The sequence below is a fragment of the Microcaecilia unicolor genome, chromosome 6 (genome assembly GCF_901765095.1).
Source record: "Microcaecilia unicolor chromosome 6, aMicUni1.1, whole genome shotgun sequence".
NCBI lineage: Eukaryota > Metazoa > Chordata > Amphibia > Gymnophiona > Siphonopidae > Microcaecilia > Microcaecilia unicolor.
The window spans coordinates 118,850,701-118,878,279 of NC_044036.1; the positions used below are offsets into that span (position 1 = coordinate 118,850,701).

General features: G+C 47.0%; 1 protein-coding gene across 1 annotated transcript in view; it reads right to left on the minus strand.

Moving 5' to 3' along the window:
• The window catches only part of PRRC2C (proline rich coiled-coil 2C), a 458,438-nt gene that overhangs the window by 303,650 nt on the left and 127,209 nt on the right, over positions 1-27,579 (minus strand). Inside the window, 2 exon segments of the mRNA XM_030208285.1 lie at positions 8,099-8,337; positions 16,885-17,281. Of these exon segments, the coding sequence (XP_030064145.1) occupies positions 8,099-8,337; positions 16,885-17,281 (636 nt within the window).

A 27,579-nucleotide genomic window follows, 5' to 3' on the forward strand; every position in this document is an offset into this window, starting at 1 on the left:
ACTCGCTACCCCGGTTACTGCCACCTCAATGAGTGGCGGTAAGTGCTTCCCTCGCATGGCCATTTGGTAAGAGCAATCTTACCCACATGGCCATGCCTATTTTCAGGCACTTTTACCCACTGCGGTAAAAAGGCCACAGCGCACAATCAAAACAGCAACCTCCGCTGGCGCAGGGCCCTTTTTACCACATCTTGGTATAAGGACCCCTTACATAGTAACCCACAAAACCCTGTAAGTCTAAGTGCCCCAAAAATACGACTTTATGAGTTAATGTTGTCATGAAACAACTAGCACCCACCTGGGGTTAACCTTGTGGCCACCTGCAGGGTCTGTCCCCAGCACTGCTCAGGCCCGCCTGCATCTGAGCATGTGCTCTATACTAGCACCCTGCTCCCATCGACTGGGTTCCATTTACTTCTGGGCAAGTCTCCCACTCTCAAAGTTATTTTCTGGTGATCTCTAGGACACTAGGACCACACTCCAGGGGTCCCACAGATCAAAAAAAAAAAAAAAAACCCCACCCACAGACCCTAAAACACAAACCAGGATTCTTAGTCAGTCCAGGACAGCAGAACCAATAAACTAAAAAAGGTTTATTGTCACAGAACTTGAACAGAAAAAGGTGAACTCAGCAGACAATAACAGGTAACTGAATATGGATCAATTATAAAACTATCTAAACATTTGTTTACTATCTGGGTAGTACCTGGAGAGTTCAGGAAATATAACTGCTCACAGGGCCTCAGTAAGTACCTTCCAGTTAGATTTTGAAATCCAGGGTCAATCAGAGCCCAGGGCATCAATTTTGAAAGTAGCTGCCCAATAGTACTGCTGACTGCTTTTCTATAAACTTAATCTGGAAAAGAGTCTTTATGCAACAGCTTTAAAGTTTAAAAACAGTCGCCATCTGCTGGCCAATTAGGAGAAATACACCATGAAATAATACCGTTTTCAGGCTTGGAAACCCACTGTTTCGTCACAAATGTCAAAATCTTATGCTGGATTCAGTACAGGACCAGAAGTCAAAGGTAGTGTTTATAACAGATGAACACAAATAGTAGAAGCTGTTTATGTGGTAAAAGGACAAATTCCATATAACCGAAATGCAACTAATGAACGAAAGCTGGCACACAAACACTTATCTAAAAAAATGTTTGAGGCACATAAAAACAATCATCATTTAAAACAAAATAGAGGCAAAAGTAGTCAAGAACAATACAATTGTGATCGCTATGTTTTTGTTAGTAGCTTTGTCTTTTAGACCTCTATGATTGACTGAGTTAGACTTAGGGGCAATATCACAAAACATGTTAGTTTTGCACATGCCATGGCAGCTATACTGCCCTGCTAAGCAAGAACACGATCTGCAGTAAATCACATTTCAAGGAAAGTGTTTTTAAGCCCTTAGATCTAATTAGCTGTAGGGGTACTGTCCGTTTCTAAAAGAGGATTTCTATGGGATTTAAAAATGTAAACTTTTCTATGAGGAGTTTTGCAAAACTGAGTAATGCACCACCATACTCCACCTATACTGCCCTAATAAGCAAGAACATTATATCTGCAATACGTCACATTTCAAGGACAGTGAAGCGAATGCTACATACCTGTAGAAGGTATTCTCCGAGGACAGCAGGCTGATTGTTCTCACTGATGGGTGACGTCCACGGCAGCCCCTCCAATCGGAAACTTCTCTAGCAAAGTCCTTTGCTAGTCCTCGCGCGGCCGTCTTCCCGCCCGAAACCGGCTCGAGCCGGCCAGTCCAGTATGTAGCAAGACAATACACTTCAAGGGAAGACACAACTCCAAAGGGGAGGCGGGCGGGTTTGTGAGAACAATCAGCCTGCTGTCCTCGGAGAATACCTTCTACAGGTATGTAGCATTCGCTTTCTCCGAGGACAAGCAGGCTGCTTGTTCTCACTGATGGGGTATCCCTAGCCCCCAGGCTCACTCAAAACAACAACCATGGTCAATTGGGCCTCGCAACGGCGAGGACATAACTGAGATTGACCTAAAAAATTTACCAACTAACTGAGAGTGCAGCCTGGAACAGAACAAACAGGGCCCTCGGGGGGTGGAGTTGGATCCTAAAGCCCAAACAGGTTCTGAAGAACTGACTGCCCGAACCGACTGTCGCGTCGGGTATCCTGCTGCAGGCAGTAATGAGATGTGAATGTGTGGACAGATGACCACGTCGCAGCTTTGCAAATTTCCTCCATGGTGGCTGACTTCAAGTGGGCTACCGACGCAGCCATGGCTCTAACATTATGAGCCGTGACATGACCCTCAAGAGCCAGCCCAGCCTGGGCGTAAGTGAAGGAAATGCAATCTGCTAGCCAATTGGATATGGTGCGTTTCCCTACAGCCACTCCCCTCTTGTTGGGATCAAAAGAAACAAACAATTGGGCGGACTGTCTGTGGGGCTGTGTCCGCTCCAGATAGAAGGCCAATGCTCTCTTGCAGTCCAATGTGTGCAGCTGACGTTCAGCAGGGCAGGAATGAGGACGGGGAAAGAATGTTGGCAAGACAATTGACTGGTTCAGATGGAACTCCGACACAACCTTCGGCAGAAACTTAGGGTGAGTGCGGAGGACTACTCTGTTATGATGAAATTTGGTGTAAGGGGCCTGGGCTACCAGGGCCTGAAGCTCACTGACTCTACGAGCTGAAGTAACTGCCACCAAGAAAATGACCTTCCAGGTCAAGTACTTCAGATGGCAGGAATTCAGTGGCTCAAAAGGAGGTTTCATCAGCTGGGTGAGAACGACATTGAGATCCCATGACACTGTAGGAGGCTTGACAGGGGGCTTTGACAAAAGCAAACCTCTCATGAAGCGAACAACTAAAGGCTGTCCTGAGATTGGCTTACCTTCCACACGGTAATGGTATGCACTAATCGCACTAAGGTGAACCCTTACAGAGTTGGTCTTGAGACCAGACTCAGACAAGTGCAGAAGGTATTCAAGCAGGGTCTGTGTAGGACAAGAGCGAGGATCTAGGGCCTTGCTGTCACACCAGACGGCAAACCTCCTCCATTGGAAGAAGTAACTCCTCTTAGTGGAATCTTTCCTGGAAGCAAGCAAGATGCGGGAGACACCCTCTGACAGACCCAAAGAGGCAAAGTCTACGCTCTCAACATCCAGGCCGTGAGAGCCAGGGACCGGAGGCTGGGATGCAGAAGCGCCCCTTCGTCCTGTGTGATGAGGGTCGGAAAACACTCCAATCTCCACGGTTCTTCGGAGGACAACTCCAGAAGAAGAGGGAACCATATCTGACGCGGCCAAGAAGAAGCAATCAGGATCATGGTGCCTCGGTCTTGCTTGAGTTTCAACAAAGTCTTCCCCACCAGAGGAATGGGAGGATAAGCATACAGCAGGCCCTCCCCCCAATCCAGGAGGAAGGCATCCAATGCCAGTCTGCCGGGGGCCTGAAGCCTGGAACAGAACTGAGGGACTTTGTGGTTCACTCGAGATGCGAAGAGATCCACCAAGGGGGTGCCCCACGCTTGGAAGGTCTGGCGCACCACTCTGGAGTTGAGCGACCACTCGTGAGGTTGCATAATCCTGCTCAACCTGTCGGCCAGACTGTTGTTTACGCCTGCCAGATATGTGGCTTGGAGCACCATGCCTTGACGGCGAGCCCAGAGCCACATGCTGACGGCTTCCTGACACAGGGGGCGAGATCCGGTGCCCCCTGCTTGTTGACATAGTACATGGCAACCTGGTTGTCTGTCTGAATTTGGATAATTTGATGGGACAGCCGATCTCTGAAAGCCTTCAGAGCATTCCAGATCGCTCGCAACTCCAGGAGATTGATCTGTAGATCGCGTTCCTGGAGGGACAGCTTCCTTGGGTGTGAAGCCCATCGACATGAGCTCCCCATCCCAGGAGAGACGCATCCGTGGTCAGCACTTTTTGTGGCTGAGGAATTTGGAAAGGACGTCCCAGAGTCAAATTGGACCAGATTGTCCACCAATACAGGGATTCGAGAAAACTCGTGGACAGGTGGATCACGTCTTCTAGACCCCCAGCGGCCTGATACCACTGGGAGGCTAGGGTCCATTGAGCAGATCTCATGTGAAGACGGGCCATGGGAGTCACATGAACTGTGGAGGCCATGTGGCCCAGGAATCTCAACATCTGCCGAGCTGTGATCTGCTGGGACGCTCGCACCCGCGAGACGAGGGACAACAAGTTGTTGGCTCTCGTCTCTGGGAGATAGGCACGAGCCGTCCGAGAATCCAGCAGAGCTCCTATGAATTCGAGTTTCTGCACTGGTAGAAGATGGGACTTTGGGTAATTTATCACAAACCCCAGTAGCTCCAGGAGGCGAATAGTCATCTGCATGGACTGCAGGGCTCCTGCCTCGGATGTGTTCTTCACCAGCCAATCGTCGAGATATGGGAAACACATGCACCCCCAGCCTGCGAAGTGCCGCTGCTACCACAGCTAGGCACTTTGTGAACACCCTGGGCGCAGAGGCGAGCCCAAAGGGTAGCACACAGTACTGGAAGTGGCGTGTGCCCAACTGAAATCGCAGATACTGTCTGTGAGCTGGCAGTATCGGGATGTGAGTGTAGGCATCCTTCAAGTCCAGAGAGCATAGCCAATCGTTTTGCTGAATCATGGGGAGAAGGGTGCCCAGGGAAAGCATCCTGAACTTTTCTTTTACGAGATATTTGTTCAGGGCCCTTAGGTCTAGGATGGGACGCATCCCCCCTGTTTTCTTTTCCACAAGGAAGTACCTGGAATAGAATCCCAGCCCTTCTTGCCCGGATGGCACGGGCTCGACCGCATTGGCGCTGAGAAGGGCGGAGAGTTCCTCTGCAAGTACCTGCTTGTGCTGGAAGCTGTACGACTGAGCTCCCGGTGGGCAATTTGGAGGTTTTGCAGTCAAATTGAGGGTGTATCCTTGCCGGACTATTTGCAAAACCCACTGGTCGGAGATTATGAGAGGCTTTTGGTGAAAAGCTTTTAACCTCCCCCCGACTGGTAGGTCGCCCGGCACTGATACTTGTACTGCGGCTATGCTCTGCTGGAGCCAGTCAAAAGCTCGCCCCTTGCTTTTGCTGGGGAGCCGCGGGGCCTTGCTGAGGCGCACGCTGCTGACGAGAGCGAGCGCGCTGGGGCTTAGCCTGGGCCGCAGGCTGTCGGGAAGGAGGATTGTACCTACGCTTACCAGAAGTATAGGGAACAGTCTTCCTTCCCCCGAAAAATCGTCTACCTGTAGAGGTAGAAGCTGAAGGCTGCCGGCGGGAGAACTTGTCAAATGCGGTGTCCCGCTGGTGGAGAGACTCTACCACCTGTTCGACTTTCTCTCCAAAAATGTTGTCCGCACAGCAAGGCGAGTCCGCAATCCGCTGCTGGAGTCTATTCTCCAGGTCGGCGGCACGCAGCCATGACAGCCTGCGCATCACCACACCTTGAGCAGCGGCCCTGGACGCAACATCAAAGGTGTCATACACCCCTCTGGCCAGGAATTTTCTGCACGCCTTCAGCTGCCTGACCACCTCCTGAAAAGGCTTGGCCTGCTCGGGGGGGAGAGCATCAACCAAGCCCGCCAACTGCCGCACATTATTCCGCATGTGTATGCTCGTGTAGAGCTGGTAAGACTGGATTTTGGCCACGAGCATAGAAGAATGGTAGGCCTTCCTCCCAAAGGAGTCTAAGGTTCTAGAGTCCTTGCCCGGGGGCGCCGAAGCATGCTCTCTAGAACTCTTAACCTTCTTTAGGGCCAGATCCACAACTGCAGAATCATGAGGCAACTGGGTGCGCATCAGCTCTGGGTCCCCATGGATCCGGTACTGGGACTCGATCTTCTTGGGGATGTGGGGATTAGTTAGAGGTTTTGTCCAGTTCGCAAGCAATGTCTTTTTTAGGACATGGTGCAAGGGAACAGTGGACGCTTCCTTAGGTGGAGAAGGATAGTCCAGGAGCTCAAACATTTCAGCCCTGGGCTCGTCCTCCACAACCACCGGGAAGGGGATGGCCGTAGACATCTCCCGGACAAAGGAGGCGAAAGACAGACTCTCAGGAGGAGAAAGCTGTCTTTCAGGAGAGGGAGTGGGATCAGAAGGAAGACCCTCAAACTCCTCGTCAGAGAAATATCTGGGGTCTTCTTCTTCTCCCCACGAGGCCTCACCCTCGGTGTCAGACACAAGTTCACGAACCTGTGTCTGCAACCTCGCCCGGCTCGACTCAGTGGAACCACGTCCACGATGGGGGCGTCGAGAGGTAGACTCCCTGGCCCGCATTGGCGAAGCTCCCTCCACCGACGTAGTCGGGGAGCCCTCCTGGGAGGTGGCCGCAGTCGGCACCGCACGCGGTACCGACGTCGGGGACCTCACCCCGGGCAATGGGCCAGCCGGCGCCACGCTCGACGGTACCGGAGGCGCAAGCACCGCCGGTACCGGAGGGGTAGGGCGCAACAGCTCTCCCAGGATCTCTGTGAGAACGGCCCGGAGGCTCTCGTCCAGAGCGGCTGCAGAGAAAGGCAAAGAGGTCGATGCAGGCGTCGACGTCAGAACCTGTTCCGGGCGAGGAGGCTGTTCTGGGCTGTCCAGAGTGGAGCGCATCGACACCTCTTGAACAGAGGGTGAGCGGTCCTCTCGGTGCCGATGCCTGCTGGGTGTTGACTCCCTCGGCGACCCAGAGCTCTCGGTGCCGACGCGGGGAGGCGACCGGTGTCGATGCTTCTTCGATTTCTTCCGAAGCATGTCACCGGAGCTCCCCGGCACCGACGAGGACGTAGAATCCAGCCGTTGCTTCCTCGGGGCCGAGGCCGAAGGAGGTCGGTCTCGGGGGGGCTGTACCGCAGGAGCCCTCAGGGTAGGAGGAGACCCACCCGAAGGCTCACCGCCACCAGCAGGGGAATGGACAGCCCTCACCTGCACTCCTGACGATGCACCACCGTCCGACGACATCAGCAGACGAGGTCCCGGTACCACCGACGTCGATGCAGCTATCCGATGTCTCGGCACCGATGCAGAGGCCCGATGCCTCGATACACTCGATGCAGGGGCGGCCGAGGAAGATGGTCTGGACGCTGACGACGTCGATGCACTCGAAGATCCCGGTGCCGATGCCGACGAAGAGCCCGAGAACAACACGTTCCACTGGGCTAGTCTCGCTACCTGAGTCCGCCTTTGAAGCAGGGAACACAGACTGCAGTTCTGAGGGCGGTGCTCGGCCCCCAGACACTGAAGACACGACGAGTGTCGATCAGTGAGCGAGATAACCCGGGCGCACTGGGTGCACTTCTTGAAGCCGCTGGAAGGCTTCGATGTCATGGGCGGAAAAATCGCGCCGGCGAAATCAAAGTCCGAAATGACGGAAAAAGAGCACCAAAAAATTTGTAAGGGAGAAAATCTCGACCGAGGCCGAAAAGAGGCCTACCCCGACGACGAAAGAAAACTTATCGGGGCAAAAAGCTGGAAGTACGGGGAGGATTAACATGAAACCCGGGAGAGGGTTTCCGGAGCACTTCCCGACACCTGAAAGAACTTTTCCGAAGAAAAACACGTCAAAATAAATTGGACGCGCGAGGTCGACTTTCCGGGGCTCGACACGGCGAAAACACGACCGTACCGAGTGCGGACAAAAGAAGACTGGCCGGCTCGAGCCGGTTTCGGGCGGGAAGACAGCCGCGCATGCGCGGTGCGCGCGAGGACTAGCAAAGGACTTTGCTAGAGAAGTTTCCGATGGAGGGGCTGCCGTGGACGTCACCCATCAGTGAGAACAAGCAGCCTGCTTGTCCTCGGAGAAACTTTTCTAAACATTTCTTTGCCACCCTGACAATTCATTTTGTTTCCAAAGTTTTTTTTTTAATTTTTATAAAAAGCCTTTAGCTCTGCCACTCAAAAGCCTATTAGTGCCACAATAGGTTTTTTGTACAGCACTATGAATATCCCAACCAGAATTGTCTAAGATAGCACCATCCACCACCAACAATCTCCCATTGTTCATGCTGATGGTTGTCTAGGTATGTGCTTAAGAAAGATGCAGATTTAAGGAATTTGATTAGCTAACAAACTTTTCTCTTTGAAAGCATACCCAAAGCCTCTTAATTATTGTCCTGAAACCTTTCAGCTACTCTTGCTTACCTGTCTCTGGAATCTGGGGGGAAGGGATTTCTGAAACTGTTTGGAATACCCCGATGAAACAGCAGGGCGTGGTTGAGCTCCTGAATCTGGCTCATTTTCATGGGCTAGAAGCGACGCTGTTGCCACTGAAGCTGGCACTGCTGTTGGTGAAGCCATTGCCACTTCCTCGGATACTACCGATGGAGAACTTTCTTGTTCGCTGCAACTGCTGTCTTGTCTAGAGAAGATTGGCTTATCCTCTGATAAGAGAAAAGGACAAATTAGATCTTACCTGCTAATTTGCTTTCCTTTAGTCCCCCTGAACCGGTCCAGGAACTGACTGATGGGTTATGCAGTTCGTCCCGCAGGTGGAGACTGAGAAATCTGAATGTAGAGAGCCAATAAGAGCCCTGGCCATCTAGCCCTAGCCTCAGTATATAAGTAAAGCAGGAGAAGAAGCAAGAAAGAAAGAAACCCCTTCTGTGCCACCGGGTATCTGAGCAGCCGATCTATAAAAAGTATGAGGTAGAAGGCAAGATATCGACAACACCATGCCGGTAAGCCAAAGAAAAGTCAGTAAGACTGACTGTATGATTTTTTCTGTTTTTTTTTTTTTTTTTGTAAAACCGAAAATGACAAAGCAGCTTGAAACAGCAATCAAACCATAAGCAGCAGCACAACCAAGAGAACACATTCTTCCAGACTATTTACAATGAAGTGGGCGGGGTCTGGACTGGTCTGGATGGACTAAAGGAATGCAAATTAGCAGGCAAGATATAGCTTCTCCTTCCTTAGCGTCCCTCCGGACCGGTCCAGGAACTGACTAATGGGAAGTAAAGCAGTGCTTTCAAGGGAGGGACCCCAGCAATCCTGCCGTGAGAACCCGTGTCCCAAAAACCACATTGTGACATTGTACGTCCAATCTGTAATGTTTCGAGAACGAATGCAAAGAGGACCACGTCGCCTCCTTACAAATGTCCAAAGGCAGTACCAAGAACCATTCCGCCCAAGAGGCTGCCTGTCCCCTCATAGAATGGGCCTTGATTCCATCTGGAACCTGCTTGCCGGAGAGAAGGTAAGCAGACCCTATCATTTCCTTCAGCCACCTTCATAATGTTGGTTTAGAAGCTGCTAGCCCCTTACGAGATCCTCCGATAAGAAGAAAAAGACAAGTCCAAATGCCTGAATTCTTCCGAAACCTTTAAATAGTGCATAAGAGCTCTCTTGACATCAAGAGTCCAGAGCCTGACCTGGTCTTCCAATCCTGAGGGAGAACCTAAGACAGGTAACACCATCAACTGAGAAACTTGAAAATGGGAAACGACCTTAGGATGGAACAGGATGTAACACCACACATTCCTTAGAAAACTCCAAGCACGGTGACCTACAAGAGCGAGCCTGTAACTCCGACACACGTCTCGTCGAGGCAATCGCTACCAAAAACACAGTCTTGAGCGTCAAGTCCTTAAGTGAGCAAGATGATAAAAGCTCAACGGGAGACCTGGCAAAAACTGACAGAACCATATTAAGATCCCAAGCTGGAAAAAACTAACGAGAAGAGGCCGCAGGAGGCTTACCCCCTTTAAAAACCGAGAAACACCTGAAAGGCTAGCTAAGGACCTGCCATGAATGCGTTCCCGAAAGCAAGACAAAGCCGCGACTTGGACTTTTAGGGAAGCAAGAGTGAAGCCCTTATCAAAATCATGCTGCAAAAAGTCTAACAACTCTGGAAGTGAGGCCCTCAAAGGAGAAATGTTCTAATCCGCTAACCATGCCTCAAAAATTCAACAAATCCTAATGTAATTCAGAGACGTTGACCGACGAGAACGAAGCACGGTGGAAATGACTTTCGAAGAGTAGCTGCTCTACGTCAACCGCGCCCGCTGAAGAGCCAGGCCGTAACCGAGCTGGGTGTGGATGAAGAATCAGCCCCTGAACAAGAAGGCTGGGATCCTCCAGAAGATGGAGGGGAGGGAGTGACTCGAAGGTGCATCAGATCTGCGTACCACGGTCTCCGAGGCCAATCCGGAGCTACCAGTATCACCAATCCTCCATGCGCCTCGATTCGATGGATAAGCCTTCCAAGTAGAGGCCACAGAGGAAAAACACATACAGGAGATCCGCCGGCCACGGCTGCAGTAGGGCACCCACTCTGTCCGCTCGCGGATCCTTCCCGTGACTAAAAAAGTGATGTACTTTGGCGTTGAGATAAGTGGATAAGAGGTCTATGATTGGCAACCCACACTGGTCCACTATTGCTTGAAATGCCTTTGGTCTAGAGTGTGATGACTGAGAAAATCTGCCTGAATGTCTTCTATGCCTGCTACTTGAGGTGTCGAGAGAGCAGTCAGATGTGCTTCCGCCCATGATATGAGTCTTGACGCCTCCAGATGTAACCACTGGCTCCTTGCTCCTCCCTGTCGACCGACATATGCTACCGCCATCGCATTGTCTGAAAGAATGCGGATCAACCTGCCTTTTATCAGGGAAGAAAATGCCTGTAGAGCTAGACAAATCACCCTGGTTTCCAAGAGACTGATCGATAAGGACACCTCCTCTGGAGACCAGAGGCCTTGAACAAACTGAGGCAGTGAGCACCCCAGCCCTTGAGACTGGCATCTGTAGTTATAATCGTCCACTGGGGCGTACCCAGCAGCATGCCCATGGACAAATTGGATGTCCTCAGCCACCAAAACAAACTGCTGGGCTCCATAACCCGTAGAGGTAACCTCACCTGCAACGAATCTGTCTGAGGAGACCACCGGGACAGAGGGAAGACTGGAGAGGTCTCATATGAGCTCTGGCCCAAGGCACCGCCTCTATTGCCACTGCCATCGAGCCCAAAACCTGCAGATAATCCCCAGCGCAGGTAACATGGCTGTTCAATAAGGCCTGAATCTAATCTTGTAGCTTGCGAATTCTAGTCTGAGGAAGAAAAATCCGGCCCTGCGCTGTGTTAAACACCACCCCTAAGTACTACAGGGTTTAGGAAGGGACTGGACAACTTTTGGCTGCATTGACTAACCAACCGAGGGACTGCAGGAACTGCACCACTTGATCCGTGACCTGTAGACTCTCCTGGTATGACTTTGCTCGAATCAACCAATCGTCTAGATAAGGGTGCACCAAGATTCCCTCCTTTTCGGAGAGCTGCTGCAACCACTACTATGACCTTGGTGAACGTACGTGGAGCAGTGGCAAGACTGAACGGAAGTGATCGAAACTGAAAATACTGATTCAGGACCGCAAAACGGAGGAATCGCTGATGCCCCTGCCGAATCAGAATGTGCAGGTAGGCCTCCGTCAAATCCAGAGCCGTTAAAAACTCTCCTGGCCTGACTGCCATGATCACCGAGCGAAGGGTTTCCATCCAAAAAATGTGTACAACTGACCGTCTTGAGATCTAAAATCGTGCGAAAGGAACCTTCCTTCTTTGGAACTAGAAAGTAAATGGAATAATGGCCTTGTCTGAGTTCTGATGCAGTGATCGAGCAAATGGCTCAAAGCTGAAGAAGTCTTAACAGAGTGTCCCTGACCGCTCCCGCCTTCAGAAGAGACCAACAGGGAGACTCCAGAAAGGTGTCTGAGAGAGGCCGAGCAAATTCTAAGGCGAACCCATCTCGAATAACCTGCAATACCACCATGTTCAAAAAGGCATACCTTCCAGACTCAACCTAATCTTAATTTTTCCTGTTTTCAGCAAAATCCATGGACCTTATCTTGTATTACCCTGTACTATCTTTTATCTTTGTTGTTTTATATGATACCTATACTCTTAATAACCTACTATTACATTGTTCATTTATACTTTCTGTACTGTAGCCTACCCTACGGTTATGTGTAAGTCACATTGAGCCTACAACTAGTGGGAAAATGTGGGGTATAAATGTATTAAATAAATAAATAATTTGGGTCCACCTCTGATGAAACACAGCTAAAAGAGCTCCCACCGGAATCAGAGGAGAGGCCCCCACACTTTCACTGGGCTAGATGGGAGTCTATACCTCCGCGACGGGACCCTCGAAAGGACTGGTTCCTCTGGAAAAAACGAAACTGTTGCGGTGGAAGCCCTCCGCTCAAATGAAACCGGCGGAAATCTCGCTCTCGCCCCCGGCCAAGAGCAGAAGTACACGATGGGGCTCCAGGACGATCTTCCGGAAGACAAGGAACCTTGGTATCTCCAAAACTACGGACCAGCTTGTCCAACTCGTCCCCAAACAAAAAGGCACCACGAAAAGGAAACAGACTTAGAAGCCGCATCTGCGGACCAACCCTTCAACCAAAGAGAGCAGCGAGCGGCAACATCTAGCGTCATAAACTTTGAAGAAGCCCTCAACAAATCATACGAAGCATTCGCCAAAAGGCCAAGCCCATCTCAATTTTGGCAACCTCAGAAATAAAGTCAAATCATCAGAAAACCTATCCAAGACCCGTTCGGCCCATCAAAAACAAGCTCTAGCCACCAACGAGCCACAAATAGCTGCCTGAATGACCAGGGATGAGACGTCAAAACTACTCGAGCTTCCACTCTGCGATCCTGAATGTCCCGAAGGACAGTACCACCATCCACCGGGACCGTATTGAGCTTAGTGACCACGGACACCACCACATCTACCACGGGTACCTTGAGAACAGATTTGTCCGCATCAGGAACTAGATAAAGGTGAACCATGGACCTAGCCAGCTGAAAAGAAGAATCCGGGGAATCCCACTGAGCCTGGATGATATCCCTAATGTCCTGGTGCATGGGAAAGGTTCTTCCCAGACGCCTAATGCCTTTAACCAGCAAATCCACCTTGTATAACTGTGGACTGATCCTCTTCAAAATGCAAAGTGCCAGCTACTAACGAAATGAGCTCCTATAGGTTCTCTTTGTGAAAAATATGAATAACCGAAGGGTCCTCACCTGGCAAAGAGGGGTCCATTCCCACCTCAGAGGAGCCGGGATCCTCCAACTGTGGATCATCCAGTATATCCTTCCCCATTCATGATACCTACACTGACTACATAGTTTGTTACCTTTAGATTGTAAGCTCTCTTGAGCAGGGACCGTCCTTCCCCATGTTTAACTTGTACAGCGCTGCGTAACCCTGGCAGCGCTAAAGAAATGCTAAGTAGTAGTAGTAGTAGTAGTATATCCATCTCTTCTACAGCAGGCATCTTGAAGTCCTGATCTGCAGCCCTATCTTCCTCAAGCCCCCAGGACTCTCTAGCTCTCTTCGCAGGGATAAGCTGCCTGGTCCCAGGGTCATCCGAAGGAACAGAAGAGAGACTTTCCTGCTTTAACAAGAAAGCCTGATACATTTGAAGGACAAATCCTGGAGGAAAACCGTCCTCTTGAAGTCCCCCCGAAGAGCGAAACACTGCAGAAGAACCCTCAGCTGCCTGAGTCGAAGACAACGTCCGGTCCCTCCAAGGAGGTCAATGCCGGTAAAATGGTCGCCGTTCCCGCCAAAACGGGAGCATGCATCGAATCTGCCCGCCATGCCAACTGAACTGTGGCCGTATTAGAAAGAGCCTCGATGGAACCCGCCGGAGCAACAGAGACTTAAGGAAAAGCCGCCCTCACAGCTTTAAGAGCAGTACAATACTTGCAAGCGCCGGAGGCTCTCACCCCCTGATGCTGACAAACTGAGCAACAGCACAGCTTCTCGGCCAAAGCGTGGCCCCACAACTGTTGTTTTTTTTTTTTTAAAACCAAACGAACACCGATGCCCTGAACAATCGAATCGGAATACAAGAGCTGCTCTGCCGTTTGCTGTCAGGCTAAACCGAAGAAATGCCACTTTTTTTTCTTCTTTCAGCTACCTCTCCATAAGCTACAATGCTCTCCAGCTGGAGAGACTGAGCTCTCCCCAGCCTAAATAGTAAATCGCTGGGGGACCACAGGAGGGATAATGGGGGAGGGACCCAGTTGCCCCCCCCAGGTGTAACACCTTGAAGCTAACTGAAGTGTGCACCGCACCCAGTCACCAGAAGCCAAACACAGCGGGCACAGAGAGAGCAAACAGTCTTTCTTAAAGTTCTTTTTTTTTTTTTTTTTTTAAATAGCAAAGCTAGAAAGGATAGAGAAGACCAAAGAGACTGAAGGGCTCACCTCCTTCCACCTGCTGGAGACTGAGAATACTGAGGCTAGGGCTAGATGGCCAGGGTTTTTGTTGACTCTCTAGATTAAGAGTTCTCAGTCTCCACCTGCTGGAAGGAGTGCATAACCCAGTCAGTCAGTTCCTGGACCAGTCCGGAGGGATTCTAAGGAACTCCAATTTTATTTTTACTGTTATCACACAGGCAGCGTGCAGTCAAGCCCCGAGACAGTGGGGGGCAAAATTTAGTTTATCAAACCATTGCACAAAGCTATCAAAGTTTGGCTTCACTTACCTGAACTTATGGCCATCTGCAAACCACCCACCACTGCAATGCTGTTGCTTACACTGTTAAGAATCCAAATAGTAATGGACACACATGCTCTGCCCTGTCTTCCATGACAGATCTATGCATTTTTACCAATTAATTTTGATTGCCCAACACCTCAAATGGAGTGGCCTAGTGGTTAGGGTGGTGGACTTTGGTCCTGGGGAACTGAGTTCGATTCCCACTTCAGGCACAGGCAGCTCCTTGCCCCATGTAAGCCGTATTGAGCCTGCCATGAGTGGGAAAGCGCGGGGTACAAAGGTAACAAAAAAAAAAAAAAAAAAAAAAACTGAACCAACCTGTGAAACCTAAAATTTCTTTCTGCAGTTGAGAGGTCCAGAAAGATGACCAGTGGGATGTTAGCCACATTGAACCCGATTCGATTGGGAAAATGTGGGATATAAATGAAATACATAAAAGAGAAAATAAAAACTATTTGTCCAGTTGTCATCTATATGGTACTGTAGTAATAATCCCTAATCAACTGTGTGCTTGAACATCTCTGCTCTTAATTATGCTTTGCTTAAAATATATCCACTGGGCAAGTGTCCAAAGGCTTACTTCTCTCCAAACATTTCCTCTAGTATTGAGCCAGCAAGAATACAGCACTAAGCCTTAATTTGTACGAGCTTGGGGATTTTACCATTAAAAAAAATCTCACTCATTCTAAGGTCATTCCAGCCAACGTAGCAACAATCCTTAATCAAGGCTAAAGATCCCAGTTCTCGCTGAAATCAGCATGTGTGCAATCGGAGTCCAGTCCAACATTCTTATAAAGGACAGACTATCCTTCCCTTGAAGAAAGGGGAAGTAGGGTTGCAAATGCTCTTATTGCATTCCTACAATTTTAAAACTGAAGCGCTTAGATCCAAAACCGATGAAGAACATTTTTTTCAAATCAGACTGTCTTTGTAGATAGCCATAGGATGCGTGAAATTGGCACCAAGAGACCTTTATTCATGAAGGTACTTGATATTCAGTGAAAAACATTTTCTTATGGTGACTAGAATTCTTGAAAATAAAATCATTCCATTAAATACAAATAAAAAAAAAAGCTGTTTGCACTTAATAGGTTTTAACACCAATTGAAGAGTTTGGTTCCATTATGCCACCCACAAACCAACATTCTACCAAAAAGAATATTTTGTCCTCAAAGAATGGATGCTCAATGTTCTTAATATCAATGAGAGGCATAAAGACAAGAACACATTTTTCAAAACTAATCTGAAAAGTAGCAGAATAAAAAGTGACAGACAGAAAAAAAAAAAGGGAGTGTAAAAACCTACCAACTCAAGTTCAGTACAAAAGCTCAGAACTTTGATCTCACTAGAACCTTTGATCTAGTTAATCGTGATTTTCTCCTAAAGTGCCTCTAATTTGTAGAATACTGCGCAGATTACAACTTATCCGGAACACTGCTACTAAACTGCTATTTAATAAAGGGAAATATTATACTTCACCATTATTCTTGGCTGAGCATAGGCTTCATGTGTAATTTTGCATTCCTTTTAAAAGTCTGACTATTGCCCATCAAGTTTTTTATTCAGATATTCCTATATTTCTCTCCAATATGTTGAGCCCTTATTCTCCCAATATTTTTATTTTTGTTACATTTGTACCCCGCGCTTTCCTACTCATGGCAGGCTCAATGCGGCTTACATGGGGCAATGGAGGGTTAAGTGACTTGCCCAGAGTCACAAGGAGCTGCCTGTGCCTGAAGTGAGAATCGAATTCAGTTCCTCAGTTCCCCAGGACCAAAGTCCACCACCCTAACCACTAGGCCACTCCTCCACTCATCAACACCTTTTATACTCATCAACACCTTTTGGTTATTCCATCATTTTCTAAGATACGATTGGACTGTACACCTGATTTGTGCTTCTCCATGGTCGCTCCTTCTCTTTGGAATAATTTATCTTTCTACATTAGACAAGTACTCTTACAGTAAGTTTAAATCTCAACCAAAATCCTTTTATTTTTGAACAGCTTTTAATATGCGTACTTAATAGATTTTGGAGACTGCTTCCCTCCACTGCTGATTCATGCATGGGTCTTCTTGTGTAGCCCCTCCTTCCTTGTGTTTTCTTTGTTGTATTAATATTCACTTATCGTAATTAGTTCCCTCTTGACATCTTCCCCTGCCTATTGTTTTACAGTATTGATTTATTCTGAACCACTTATATTGTAATTTAATTTTGTGGTATATCAAAATAAAACCTGAACTACAACTGAATTTCATCTAGTAGGTAGAGTAACATTCATAACATTGTTACAGGCTTTTACTACAAATATTTTCAGACAGGTATAGCAGTGTAGCAATAAATGTACAAAGGGTCTCAGCAACACTGCAGTGAAATAATGCTTAGACTTGGAGACAGACAGACAGACATCGATACCTTTATTCTCTGCTTCCTGTTGTACCTCTTCACTAATATTAGGAGAGTTGCTGGTCCTTTCTATTTCTTTTGGTGAATCTTCTTCAGGCTCCTCTTCAGGCTGGACAGGCTCCACTGGCTCTGGTTTTTCCTCCTCTCTCTCTTTTACAGGTTCTGGGGGTGGTTTTTCTACACGAGCAAATTTTTCATTAAGTCGTTTCAGCTTCTCTGCACAGGCAGCTTTCCTTTGCTCTTCCATTCTGCGCTCCTCCTCCTCACGGCGTTTGCGGGCTCGCTCTATTGCTGCTGAAACTTCTGACTGCTGTCGCCGCCTCTGTTTCCAGATTTCATCTTCATCAGGTTTTGGAGAGAAGGGAACCTGCCTTCCAGGGCCTGCTGGGCGACTTGGAGGTGGGTGCTGGAGAAGAGAAGACAGAGGTATTTAACTTTAAAGCTACATGGTGGGGAAAGGAGGCATTGTGCACCATATGACGTGACAGAGCAAAAAAAAAAAACATCAAACAGGGAGGAAGAATAATTCATTAGTTATGATATGGAACAAATGAATAAAATAAACTATGGGTAACAGCTACTTTTCTGAGCTACCTCTGTCTGTATAACCTGGGACATAGCTGATTCCGCCCCCTGGTGACATCACTGGGCGCTCAGCAAGAATAAAAAGCTAGGCCTGATGTTGGAGATGCATGTTGCGCTATCAAAGGAGTACAACTAAGGAGATTGTGCTCCTTTTGTGGCCTTTTGTATATACTTAAAATTTGGTTTTAACACTGTTTTAATTGTTATAACTAGAGTGGATTTCATCATGCAGAGCTCTGTAATAAAGGTAGTAACAGGACAAGGCCATTATGGCCCTTTATGTCATCTTGAGTATCAAGTAAGGGAATTTCCTTCTGTGCTCAAGGAACAGAAATATAATTTAGTAGGAGATAAAACAAAATTTGCCATTTACTCAAGAGATTACTAGATAAAGAACAAAACTCCATCTATATATGATCTGACTTTTGATCATCATTTGAATATCCCTATGTATTACAGAAATTTGGGGATTAGACTCAGATGTAATATTCTACCATGAATGAATCTAGGAAGTCCAAATGAGGAAAGACAAAAAAAGGAGTGATAAAACATTTCCTGTAAGTTATCAAGTTTCATCATTTGAATATTTTGCCTGACTACAATCTGAAATGCTTTCTGACACTCTTCACATTTGTTACATATCTTACAAATTTTCCTTCAAAGTTGCTTTCCAACAATTATTGGTTGGTAGCAGAAAGCTTACTCTCACTAGATCATGATTTATTTGTACCCCACATTTTCCCACCTATTTGCAGGCTCAATGTGGCTTACAATAGTACCGTAGAGGCTGTTGCCAATTCGGTTGGTAACAGATACAAAGTTATATTGTGATCAGATGAGGTAGGTTTGGATCAGGTATCAAGGGGTCGAAAGAGGTGACGATTATAAATTGTCCAGTACGATCATTAGTTATGCTGTGTCGCTGGGTGCTGGGATTTTATGTTGGATCGTTGGGATAGGCTTTTTTGAATAGGTGAGTGATTTTCTGAAGTTTAAGTGGTCATGGATTGTTCTCACTGTATTTGAGAGTCCATTCCATAGTTGTGCGCTTATGTAGGAGAAGTTGGATGCGTAGGTTGTTTTGTATTTTAGTCTTTTAGTTTTGTACTTTAGTCTTTTAACATTTTGTAATAAGTGATTGTAATGATTAGATTAATCGGTATATATTACTATTTCTTTTTTATTATTTTTATTATTTATATAAAGATATAATATTGTACAATAAAACATTTGGGTTTTACAAATTATTGATGAGCCTACACAGGAAAGGAAATATTGTGCATTTAGTTTTTATTGGAAAGGCTTTTCAGAGTGGGGTGCTTAGAGAAAGTTGATGGTTGAGACAGTCTCATAGACTGATTATTCCATATAATCTTTTAAATTGATGAGTGGATGTATTTTTCCTCATACTCCAGAGAGGGTTTCATATGGCTTATTGATCATGTGCTATCACCTGGGCATATGATCTCAGTCTCTCAAATTACCACCAACAGTTGCCATAGAACTTGCATTGTACCAAGAGCTTCCCTCTGGAGTTCATAAGAACACATATGTAGAGGCAACTTATCCACTTATGCTTGGAAATTATTTTTTGATCAAGCCTATGGAACAGAAAACAATGGTTACTATTTCTACATCTTTCTACCACATTTTCTTGGTATCGGACTGAATTTCTTAATGCTTGAGATCTCTCTCCCCACAATTCACAGAGTAATTGCTTGGGACTGAAACCTCTATGCCATTCTGGTGTATTTCTCTTTTATTATTATGGCTGTTTTTCTTGCATCCAGCTTTTTATTGCTCAGGATGGTATTGTCCCAGGTTATTTATTTGTTGCATTTGTATCCCACATTTTCCCAACTATTTGCAGGCTCAATGTGGCTTACAATGCTCTGTTATGGCGTTCGCCATTCCAGAGTAGGAGATAACAATTGATGTTACATATAGATCATGGATGACATAGTAGTGTTGGATGAACAGATATAGGAAGAAAACAAGTAAAATGATGTGTTACATTTACATTCCTGATCGTTGTGATATGCCTTGTTGAAGAGATAGGTCTCAGAGATTTACGAAAGTTGGTTAGTTCGTAAATTGTTTTTAGGGTAAGCGGTAATTGCATCCACAACTGAGTACAAATGTAGGAAAAGCTGGACGCCATGTGTGAGTCTGTATTTTAGCCCTTTACAGCTAGGGAAGATTAAGGAATGTGCGGGATGATCTTTTAGCATTCCTGGGTGGCAAGTCAACCAGGTCTAGCACGTAGGTCAGGGCATCTCTGTGAATGATTTTATGAACTAGGGTGCATACCTTGAATGCAATACATTCTTTAACCCTCTTCACTCTCTACAATTCTCTCAGGGTCATGATCCCACTGCTTTTCTGATACAGTGATGTTATGTTTAGAGAGTTCCAATGAATTAGATGTGCCACCTTCTTGTGCCTTTCCGTATAAAAAGTTTCCACAATCAGCCAGCTATGAGATGAGTAACCATTTCTAACTCTTTTTCACAGAACCTACAAATGTACTAGTTTTTTTTTTTTTTTAAATATGCTTGTGGTGAACTCTCTCATCCATAATCCGCTGTCTTGGGTTGCAATTATCAGTCTAATTCTTAGGTTTGTTCTCTTCTCCTTAACTAACCATCCATGTATCTACGCTTGATCCATGGACAGTTCCTGGAGTAGCACTATTTCCACTGTATTTGTGGTATTTGCCACTTGTGGATCAACAAGAGCTTTTTCTCTTGCTTTGCATATTCTGTTGGCACCACTCCTTTACTTACAGATGGACTCTCACCCATTCCTTCTGCTCACTGAAGGCCTGTCCAAACTTAATGACAAAACAAGATTCTGAATGCTTGCTCTCATACTTCAATACATTTTGTGCATTTGGATCTGTTGATGCTGTTTAGGCCTGTGCTGTTAATATCTATCTATATGGTTTTCCTAAGGTGCTTTGTTACAAGAGATCATTGGTTTTCCTTAGCATATGCAGCAGATGACTCCAGGAACTGGTGGGTTATGTCCATCAACCAGAAGGTGGAGATAGAAATTAGAAAGCTGAAGGCAATGATACCAGCCAGCCAGCTCCTCTTTCAATTCAGTATCTCTCTATCTCCAGCAGGTGGTAGATGGTGTCTTTGCAGCTCCTGGATTCATCTCTCGGGACTCCTCCTGGGCCTTTTTGGCCAGTTGGGCTCAGAGGGGTGTTTGGACTCTGTGCCAACTTTAGGGAAAAACCTGGTGTCCTGCCTCAAACCGTGGTCCCTTTCCTCCCAGATTTGGGCTGTTTGGACTGTAGCCTTCCTCAATAAAAAAAAAAAAACAATACAACAGAAAAAAAAAAGCACACTAGCCCACAACAGACCTCGCGTTTGCTGTATCAGCCGTTTAAAAAAAAAAAATAATAAATAAAAAAAAAGAGTGATTCAGGAAGCAGGCTCTGCTGCTGCAACAGGGCAACAGTTGCTAAGAAGAGCCTTGGGGACAGCGTCTCAGGAGTCGCTGTGTTTGTGTGTAGCCTGCTGAGCCAGTTTGATGGCAGGCTTGCCTAGGAGGTCCTGCTGTTGGCAGGAAATCTGGCTGCGCATCTATGTGAGTGCATTTTTTTTCTGCCATTGGGAGACGCACTGCAATGGCGGTGGAGGCCACCATAGGAGGCTCTTGTGAGAAAGCGTTGGTGGCAGCTGGAACGTGTGTTGTCGGGTGCACAGAGGCACAGGCAGGCACCAGGGACTGCTTTCTGCCGAGTGGGATTCCCACTCTGAGGCATCGGGTGTGTGCACCATTTCTTCTGGCACCTCCCGATGCGGCCCCCGCTTTCTGACAACAGGCTGCTTTGGCAGCTTCGCCTTTACTATGAGGACCCCTTCAGGCTTTGTAGACCTCTCCTGATTCGGGGAAATTGTTTTGTGCCCAGATTTCATCCTCCTTTTTCTCCACGTCCACTGGTTGAAGTGATTTTTATCCCCCTCAGCAACTGTCTAAGCCCATCCCCTTTGAGGGTTTCTTCAGGTATAGTAGTAGCTTTGCTACCCTCTGTGGTAGATTTGGTGTTACAGGAGAGGCAGCTGGGTGCCATGTTGGAGGTGGGGGTCATTGGGATCCCTCTCGATAGCTTCGGGCTCGGGAGAGTTTTTATGCCCATTTCGGGTGGATGGGTTCTAGATGGCAATGTTTTTCAGAAGGAATCTGATTGTCCTTTTGCGGTGCACCTTGCTTTTCTGGATGCACATCAGCCGATCTGGGGACTTCTCTGGGGCTGGGAGCTTCTGACCTTTCTCAGAGTTTCAATCTGCTGCTCCATATGCCTATATGCTGCAGAAGTCTGGAAGGAGAACGACAGTCCCTTTTTAGTTCAGCCTTTGGAAGTTTCTGGCTTGTTCCCTGCTCCAAGAGGGGATTGTTTCCTCTCCAGCCTCAGCAGTAGGGTCCATTGCTCCCCTATCTTCCTCTATTCGGAGTGAGACTTTTCAGGCAGTCCCTTTCTGCATAGATGCAGCAGGAATCGTCTGAGCAGGAAAGCCATGTTTGCCTAAGTGGGTGCGTTAATGGCAGCATTCTCCAATACGCCTCACTGTCTGTGGTGAGTTACATAGTAATATAGTAAATGATGGCAAATAAAGACCTGAATGGTCCATCCAGTCTGCCCAACAAGATAAACTAATTTTACATGGTATGTTATACTTTATACGGTATACCCGAGTTTGATTTGTCCTTGCTTTCTCAGGCACAGGTCGTAAGTCTGCCCAGCACTGTTCTTGTACTAAACCTTCTGAAACTAACATTGAAGCCCCTTAAAACTTACACTCAGCCCATCTATACCTATTCAGTTACGATTAGGGCATAGACTGTACAAGTCTACCCAGCACCGGTTTTGCTTCCCAATTACCGGCATTGCCACCCAATCTCCACTAAGATTCCCTAGATCCATTCTTTCTAAACAGGATTCTTTGTGTGTATCCCATGCATGTTTGAATTTTATTACTGTTTTCATCTCCACCACATCCTGTGGGATGGTATTCCACATTATCTACCACCCTTTCCGTGAAAAATACTTTCTAACATTACTCCTGAGTCTGTCCCCTTCAACCTCAATTTATGTCCTACCACCTTCCCATCTCCAGAAAAGGTCATTTGCGGATTAATACCTTTCAAATATTTGAACGTCTGTTTCTTGTCACCTCTGTATCTCCTTTCCTCCAAGGTATACATGTTCAGGTCGGCAAGTCTCTCCTCGAATGGATTGCAACGCAAATCCCATACCATTTGTGTAACTTTTCTTTGCACGCTTCCAGTCCTTTTTACATCTTTAGCCAGATACGGCCTCCAAAAACTGAACACAATACTCCAAGTGGGGCCTCACCAACGACTTGTACTGGGGCATCAACACTTCCTTTCTTCTGCTGCTTATACCCCTCTCTATGCACCCTAGCATCCTTCTGACCACGGCTGTCGCCCTGTCACGTTGTTTCTTCACCTTCATATCCTCTGACACCAATACCTCAAGGTCTCTCTCCTGAGTCGAGCTTACTAATCTCTCCCTCCTACCCAGTATCTCTCCTTTGGGTTTCTGCACCCCTTGCATCACTCTGCACTTCTTGGCATTAAATTTTAATATACTAACAAGACACACTACACAACAAATTATTATAAATCTAACCATATAATATATGTTAATAATAGGCTTTAAAAAGACAAAAAACAACACAACAACCTTTGAAGCTGTAAATATAGTCAATTATTTATTATCATGACTGTGATGACATACATAAAATCTGAAATCCCATTACATATCCTGGGTAAATTCATGTCTCTACTATAGTCTTACTATCAATGGTCAACCTAAGTCAACCATGCAAAGCCATATGCAAATATATGGACACAGGAAACATTTCTCTAGGTACGATGCACAATCACTACCGAATGGTCCATAGTCCCATACGGGTTTCACAATTTGTCCCAAATTACCATTAACAGTGTGTGTCCAAGATAAAAAATGAAACAAATCCACAACGTATCAAAATCTCACAGTTCTGGCTATGATCTTTTTCTTCAATCAATGGCAACAGATGTTCCATTAAATATATCTTTAAAAGCATTCCTTTACTCATGCAGAGTTTCGTTAGATTGCTTCCTCAGAAGGAATCACCGTTTATGAAAACAAATATACAGATTCAAACAAAATGAAAAATGCCTGACAACCAATATCAACATGCACAAACAACATTTGTAACACATTTATTTACCTCAATATAACTGCTCTCAGTAGGACGCCAAGTCCAGGATGCAGTACTTCCTGAACAGGAAATCTGCCTACGTACCACTCTTCTCAAAATTTAAAGATCAGCACACGGTCATGTGACATTACCTCCATTGCACCTACGCCCCTTCCCATTCGCTCAAATTTAAAGGGCAACACACAATATGATTAATTCCACTCCACCTCTCTGTTCAGACCCCCGGGGTGGATAGTGTCCAACACATAAATGAATCGTTGTTCTTTAGACAACAACCTTTGATGTAGACCACCACCTACTCCCATTACCTGAAGCAACACCACATATTGTAAATCTGGTGTTGAATGATTATACTGAATCCAGTGAACCATATGGGGGGGCCTCCCTTTATTAGTTCTAATGTTACTTATATGTTCTCCAGTTCTCAATTTAACTTTCCCTGTGTCTTGTTAGTATATTATTTAAATTAGTACACTATTGAGTTTTGGGTTCCCAGATCTATCAATTAAATTTTAACTGCCAGACCCTCGACCACTCTTCTAACTTTTGGAGATCCCATTGGTTCTACTTCCTCCAGGATATCCACTCCATTGGTTATCTTCGTGTCATCCGCAAAAAGGCAAACCTTTCTTTCCAACCCTTCAGCAATATCTCCCAAATATATTAAACAAAATAGGCCCCAGCACCTACCCCTGAGGAACTCCACTGCTCACCATCCTTTCCTCCGAGCGGATTCCATTTACCACCATCTTCTGCCATCTGCCGGTCACCAGTTTCCTAGCCAGTTCACCACTTTCAGTCCTAAGTTCAGCCCTTTCAGCTTATCTAAGAGTCTTCTGTGGGGGACCGTATCAAAGGCTTTGTTGAACCCCAAGTAGATTACATCTAGCGCAGTCCTTAACCCAGTCCTTTGGTCACTCAAAGTAGTCAAGATTCGTTTGGCAGAATTTTCCTTTTGTAAAGTTATGTTCCCTCGGGTTCTGTAATCCGTTGGCTTCTAGAAAGTTAATTATCCTTTCTTTCAGCAGTGACTCCATTATTTTTCCTACCACCGACGTGAGACTTACCGGTCTCTAGTTTCCCACTTCTTCCCGGTCTCCACTTTTGTGAAGAGGGACCACATCAGCTTGTCTCTAATACCACGGAACTTCTCCTGTCTCTAAAGATCTATTAAATAAATCTTTTAAGAGATCCCGCCAGGGCCTCCCTGAGCTCCCTCAGTATCCTGGGATATATCCCACCCGGCCCCATAGCTTTGTCCACCTTCTGATTCTCAAGCTCTTTATAAACTCTTCCGTAAATGGCGCAATATCCACTCCATTCCCAAATATTCCCTCAGCAGCCAAATGCGGTCCTTCACCAGGATTTTCCACCATGAACACCAAAGAGAAGTAACTGTTTAGCACATTCGCTTTATCCTCCTCACTCTCCACATAGCCATTCTCATTAACTTTCAGTCTAGCAATTCCATTCCTATCTTTTCTCCTTTCTCCAATATATCTGAAAAAGGTCGTCACCTCTCTTTAAATCTTTAGCTATTTTTTCTTCCGCTCGCGCTTTCGCTAGCCGTATTTCTGCCTTTGCTTGAGTTTAATCCAATAATCTTATCCATGAGCCTCTTGTTGTGTTCTTTTGTATTTCTTGAACAAAGCTTCTTTTGCTCTTATTTTTTCTGCTATTTATTTGGAGAACCATATAGACTTCCTGTTTCTCTTGTTTTTGTTTACTTTCCTCGCGTAAAGCGAATGCTACATACCTGTAGAAGGTATTCTCCGAGGACAGCAGGCTGATTGTTCTCACTGATGGGTTGACGTCCTCGGCAGCCCCCTCCATCGGAAAGTTTACTAGCAAAGGCCTTTGCTAGTCCTCGCGCGCCCATGCGCACCGCGCATGCGCGGCCGTCTTCCCGCCCGAAACCGGCTCGAGCCGGCCAGTCCAGTATGTAGCAAGACAATACACTTCAAGGGAAGACACAACTCCAACGGGAGTCGGGCGGGTTTGTGAGAACAATCAGCCTGCTGTCCTCGGAGAATACCTTCTACAGGTATGTAGCATTCGCTTCCTCTCCGAGGACAAGCAGGCTGCTTGTTCTCACTGATGGGGTATCCCTAGCCCCAGGCTCACTCAAAACAACCACCATGGTCAATTGGGCCTCGCAACGGCGAGGACATAACTGAGATTGACCTAAAAAATTTACCAACTAACTGAGAGTGCAGCCTGGAACAGAACAAACAGGGCCCTCGGGGGGTGGAGTTGGATCCTAAAGCCCAAACAGGTTCTGAAGAACTGACTGCCCGAACCGACTGTCGCGTCGGTATCCTGCTGCAGGCAGTATGAGATGTGAATGTGTGGACAGATGACCACGTCGCAGCTTGCAAATTTCCTCCATGGTGGCTGACTTCAAGTGGGCTACCGACGCAGCCATGGCTCTAACATTATGAGCCGTGACATGACCCTCAAGAGCCAGCCCAGCCTGGGCATAAGTGAAGGAAATGCAATCTGCTAGCCAATTGGATATGGTGCGTTTCCCTACAGCCACTCCCCTCTTGTTGGGATCAAAAGAAACAAACAATTGGGCGGACTGTCTGTGGGGCTGTGTCCGCTCCAGATAGAAGGCCAATGCTCTCTTGCAGTCCAATGTGTGCAGCTGACGTTCAGCAGGGCAGGAATGAGGACGGGGAAAGAATGTTCGCAAGACAATTGACTGGTTCAGATGGAACTCCGACACAACCTTCGGCAGAAACTTAGGGTGAGTGCGGAGGACTACTCTGTTATGATGAAATTTGGTGTAAGGGGCCTGGGCTACCAGGGCCTGAAGCTCACTGACTCTACGAGCTGAAGTAACTGCCACCTAAGAAAATGACCTTCCAGGTCAAGTACTTCAGATGCAGGAATTCAGTGGCTCAAAGGAGGTTTCATCAGCTGGGTGAGAACGACATTGAGATCCCATGACACTGTAGGAGGCTTGACAGGGGGCTTTGACAAAAGCAAACCTCTCATGAAGCGAACAACTAAAGGCTGTCCTGAGATTGGCTTACCTTCCACACGATAATGGTATGCACTGATCGCACTAAGGTGAACCCTTACAGAGTTGGTCTTGAGACCAGACTCAGACAAGTGCAGAAGGTATTCAAGCAGGGTCTGTGTAGGACAAGAGCGAGGATCTAGGGCCTTGCTGTCACACCAGACGGCAAACCTCCTCCAATGGAAGAAGTAACTCCTCTTAGTGGAATCTTCCTGGAAGCAAGCAAGATGCGGGAGACACCCTCTGACAGACCCAAAGAGGCAAAGTCTACGCTCTCAACATCCAGGCCGTGAGAGCCAGAGACTGGAGGTTGGGATGCAGAAGCGCCCCCTCGTCCTGTGTGATGAGGGTCGGAAACACTCCAATCTCCAGGGTTCTTCGGAGGATAACTCCAGAAGAAGGGGGAACCAGATCTGACGCGGCCAAAAAGGAGCAATCAGAATCATGGTGCCTCGGTCTTGCTTGAGTTTCAACAAAGTCTTCCCCACCAGAGGAATGGGAGGATAAGCATACAGCAGACCCTCCCCCCAATCCAGGAGGAAGGCATCCGATGCCAGTCTGCCGTGGGCCTGAAGCCTGGAACAGAACTGAGGGACTTTGTGGTTCACTCGAGATGCGAAGAGATCCACCAGGGGGGTGCCCCACGCCTGGAAGATCTGTCGTACCACACGGAATTGAGCGACCACCTAGTGAGGTTGCATAATCCTGCTCAACCTTGTCGGCCAGACTGTTGTTTACGCCTGCCAGATATGTGGCTTGGAGCACCATGCCTTGACGGCGAGCCAGAGCCACATGCTGACGGCTTCCTGACACAGGCGGGCGAGATCCGGTGCCCCCCTGCTTGTTGCATAG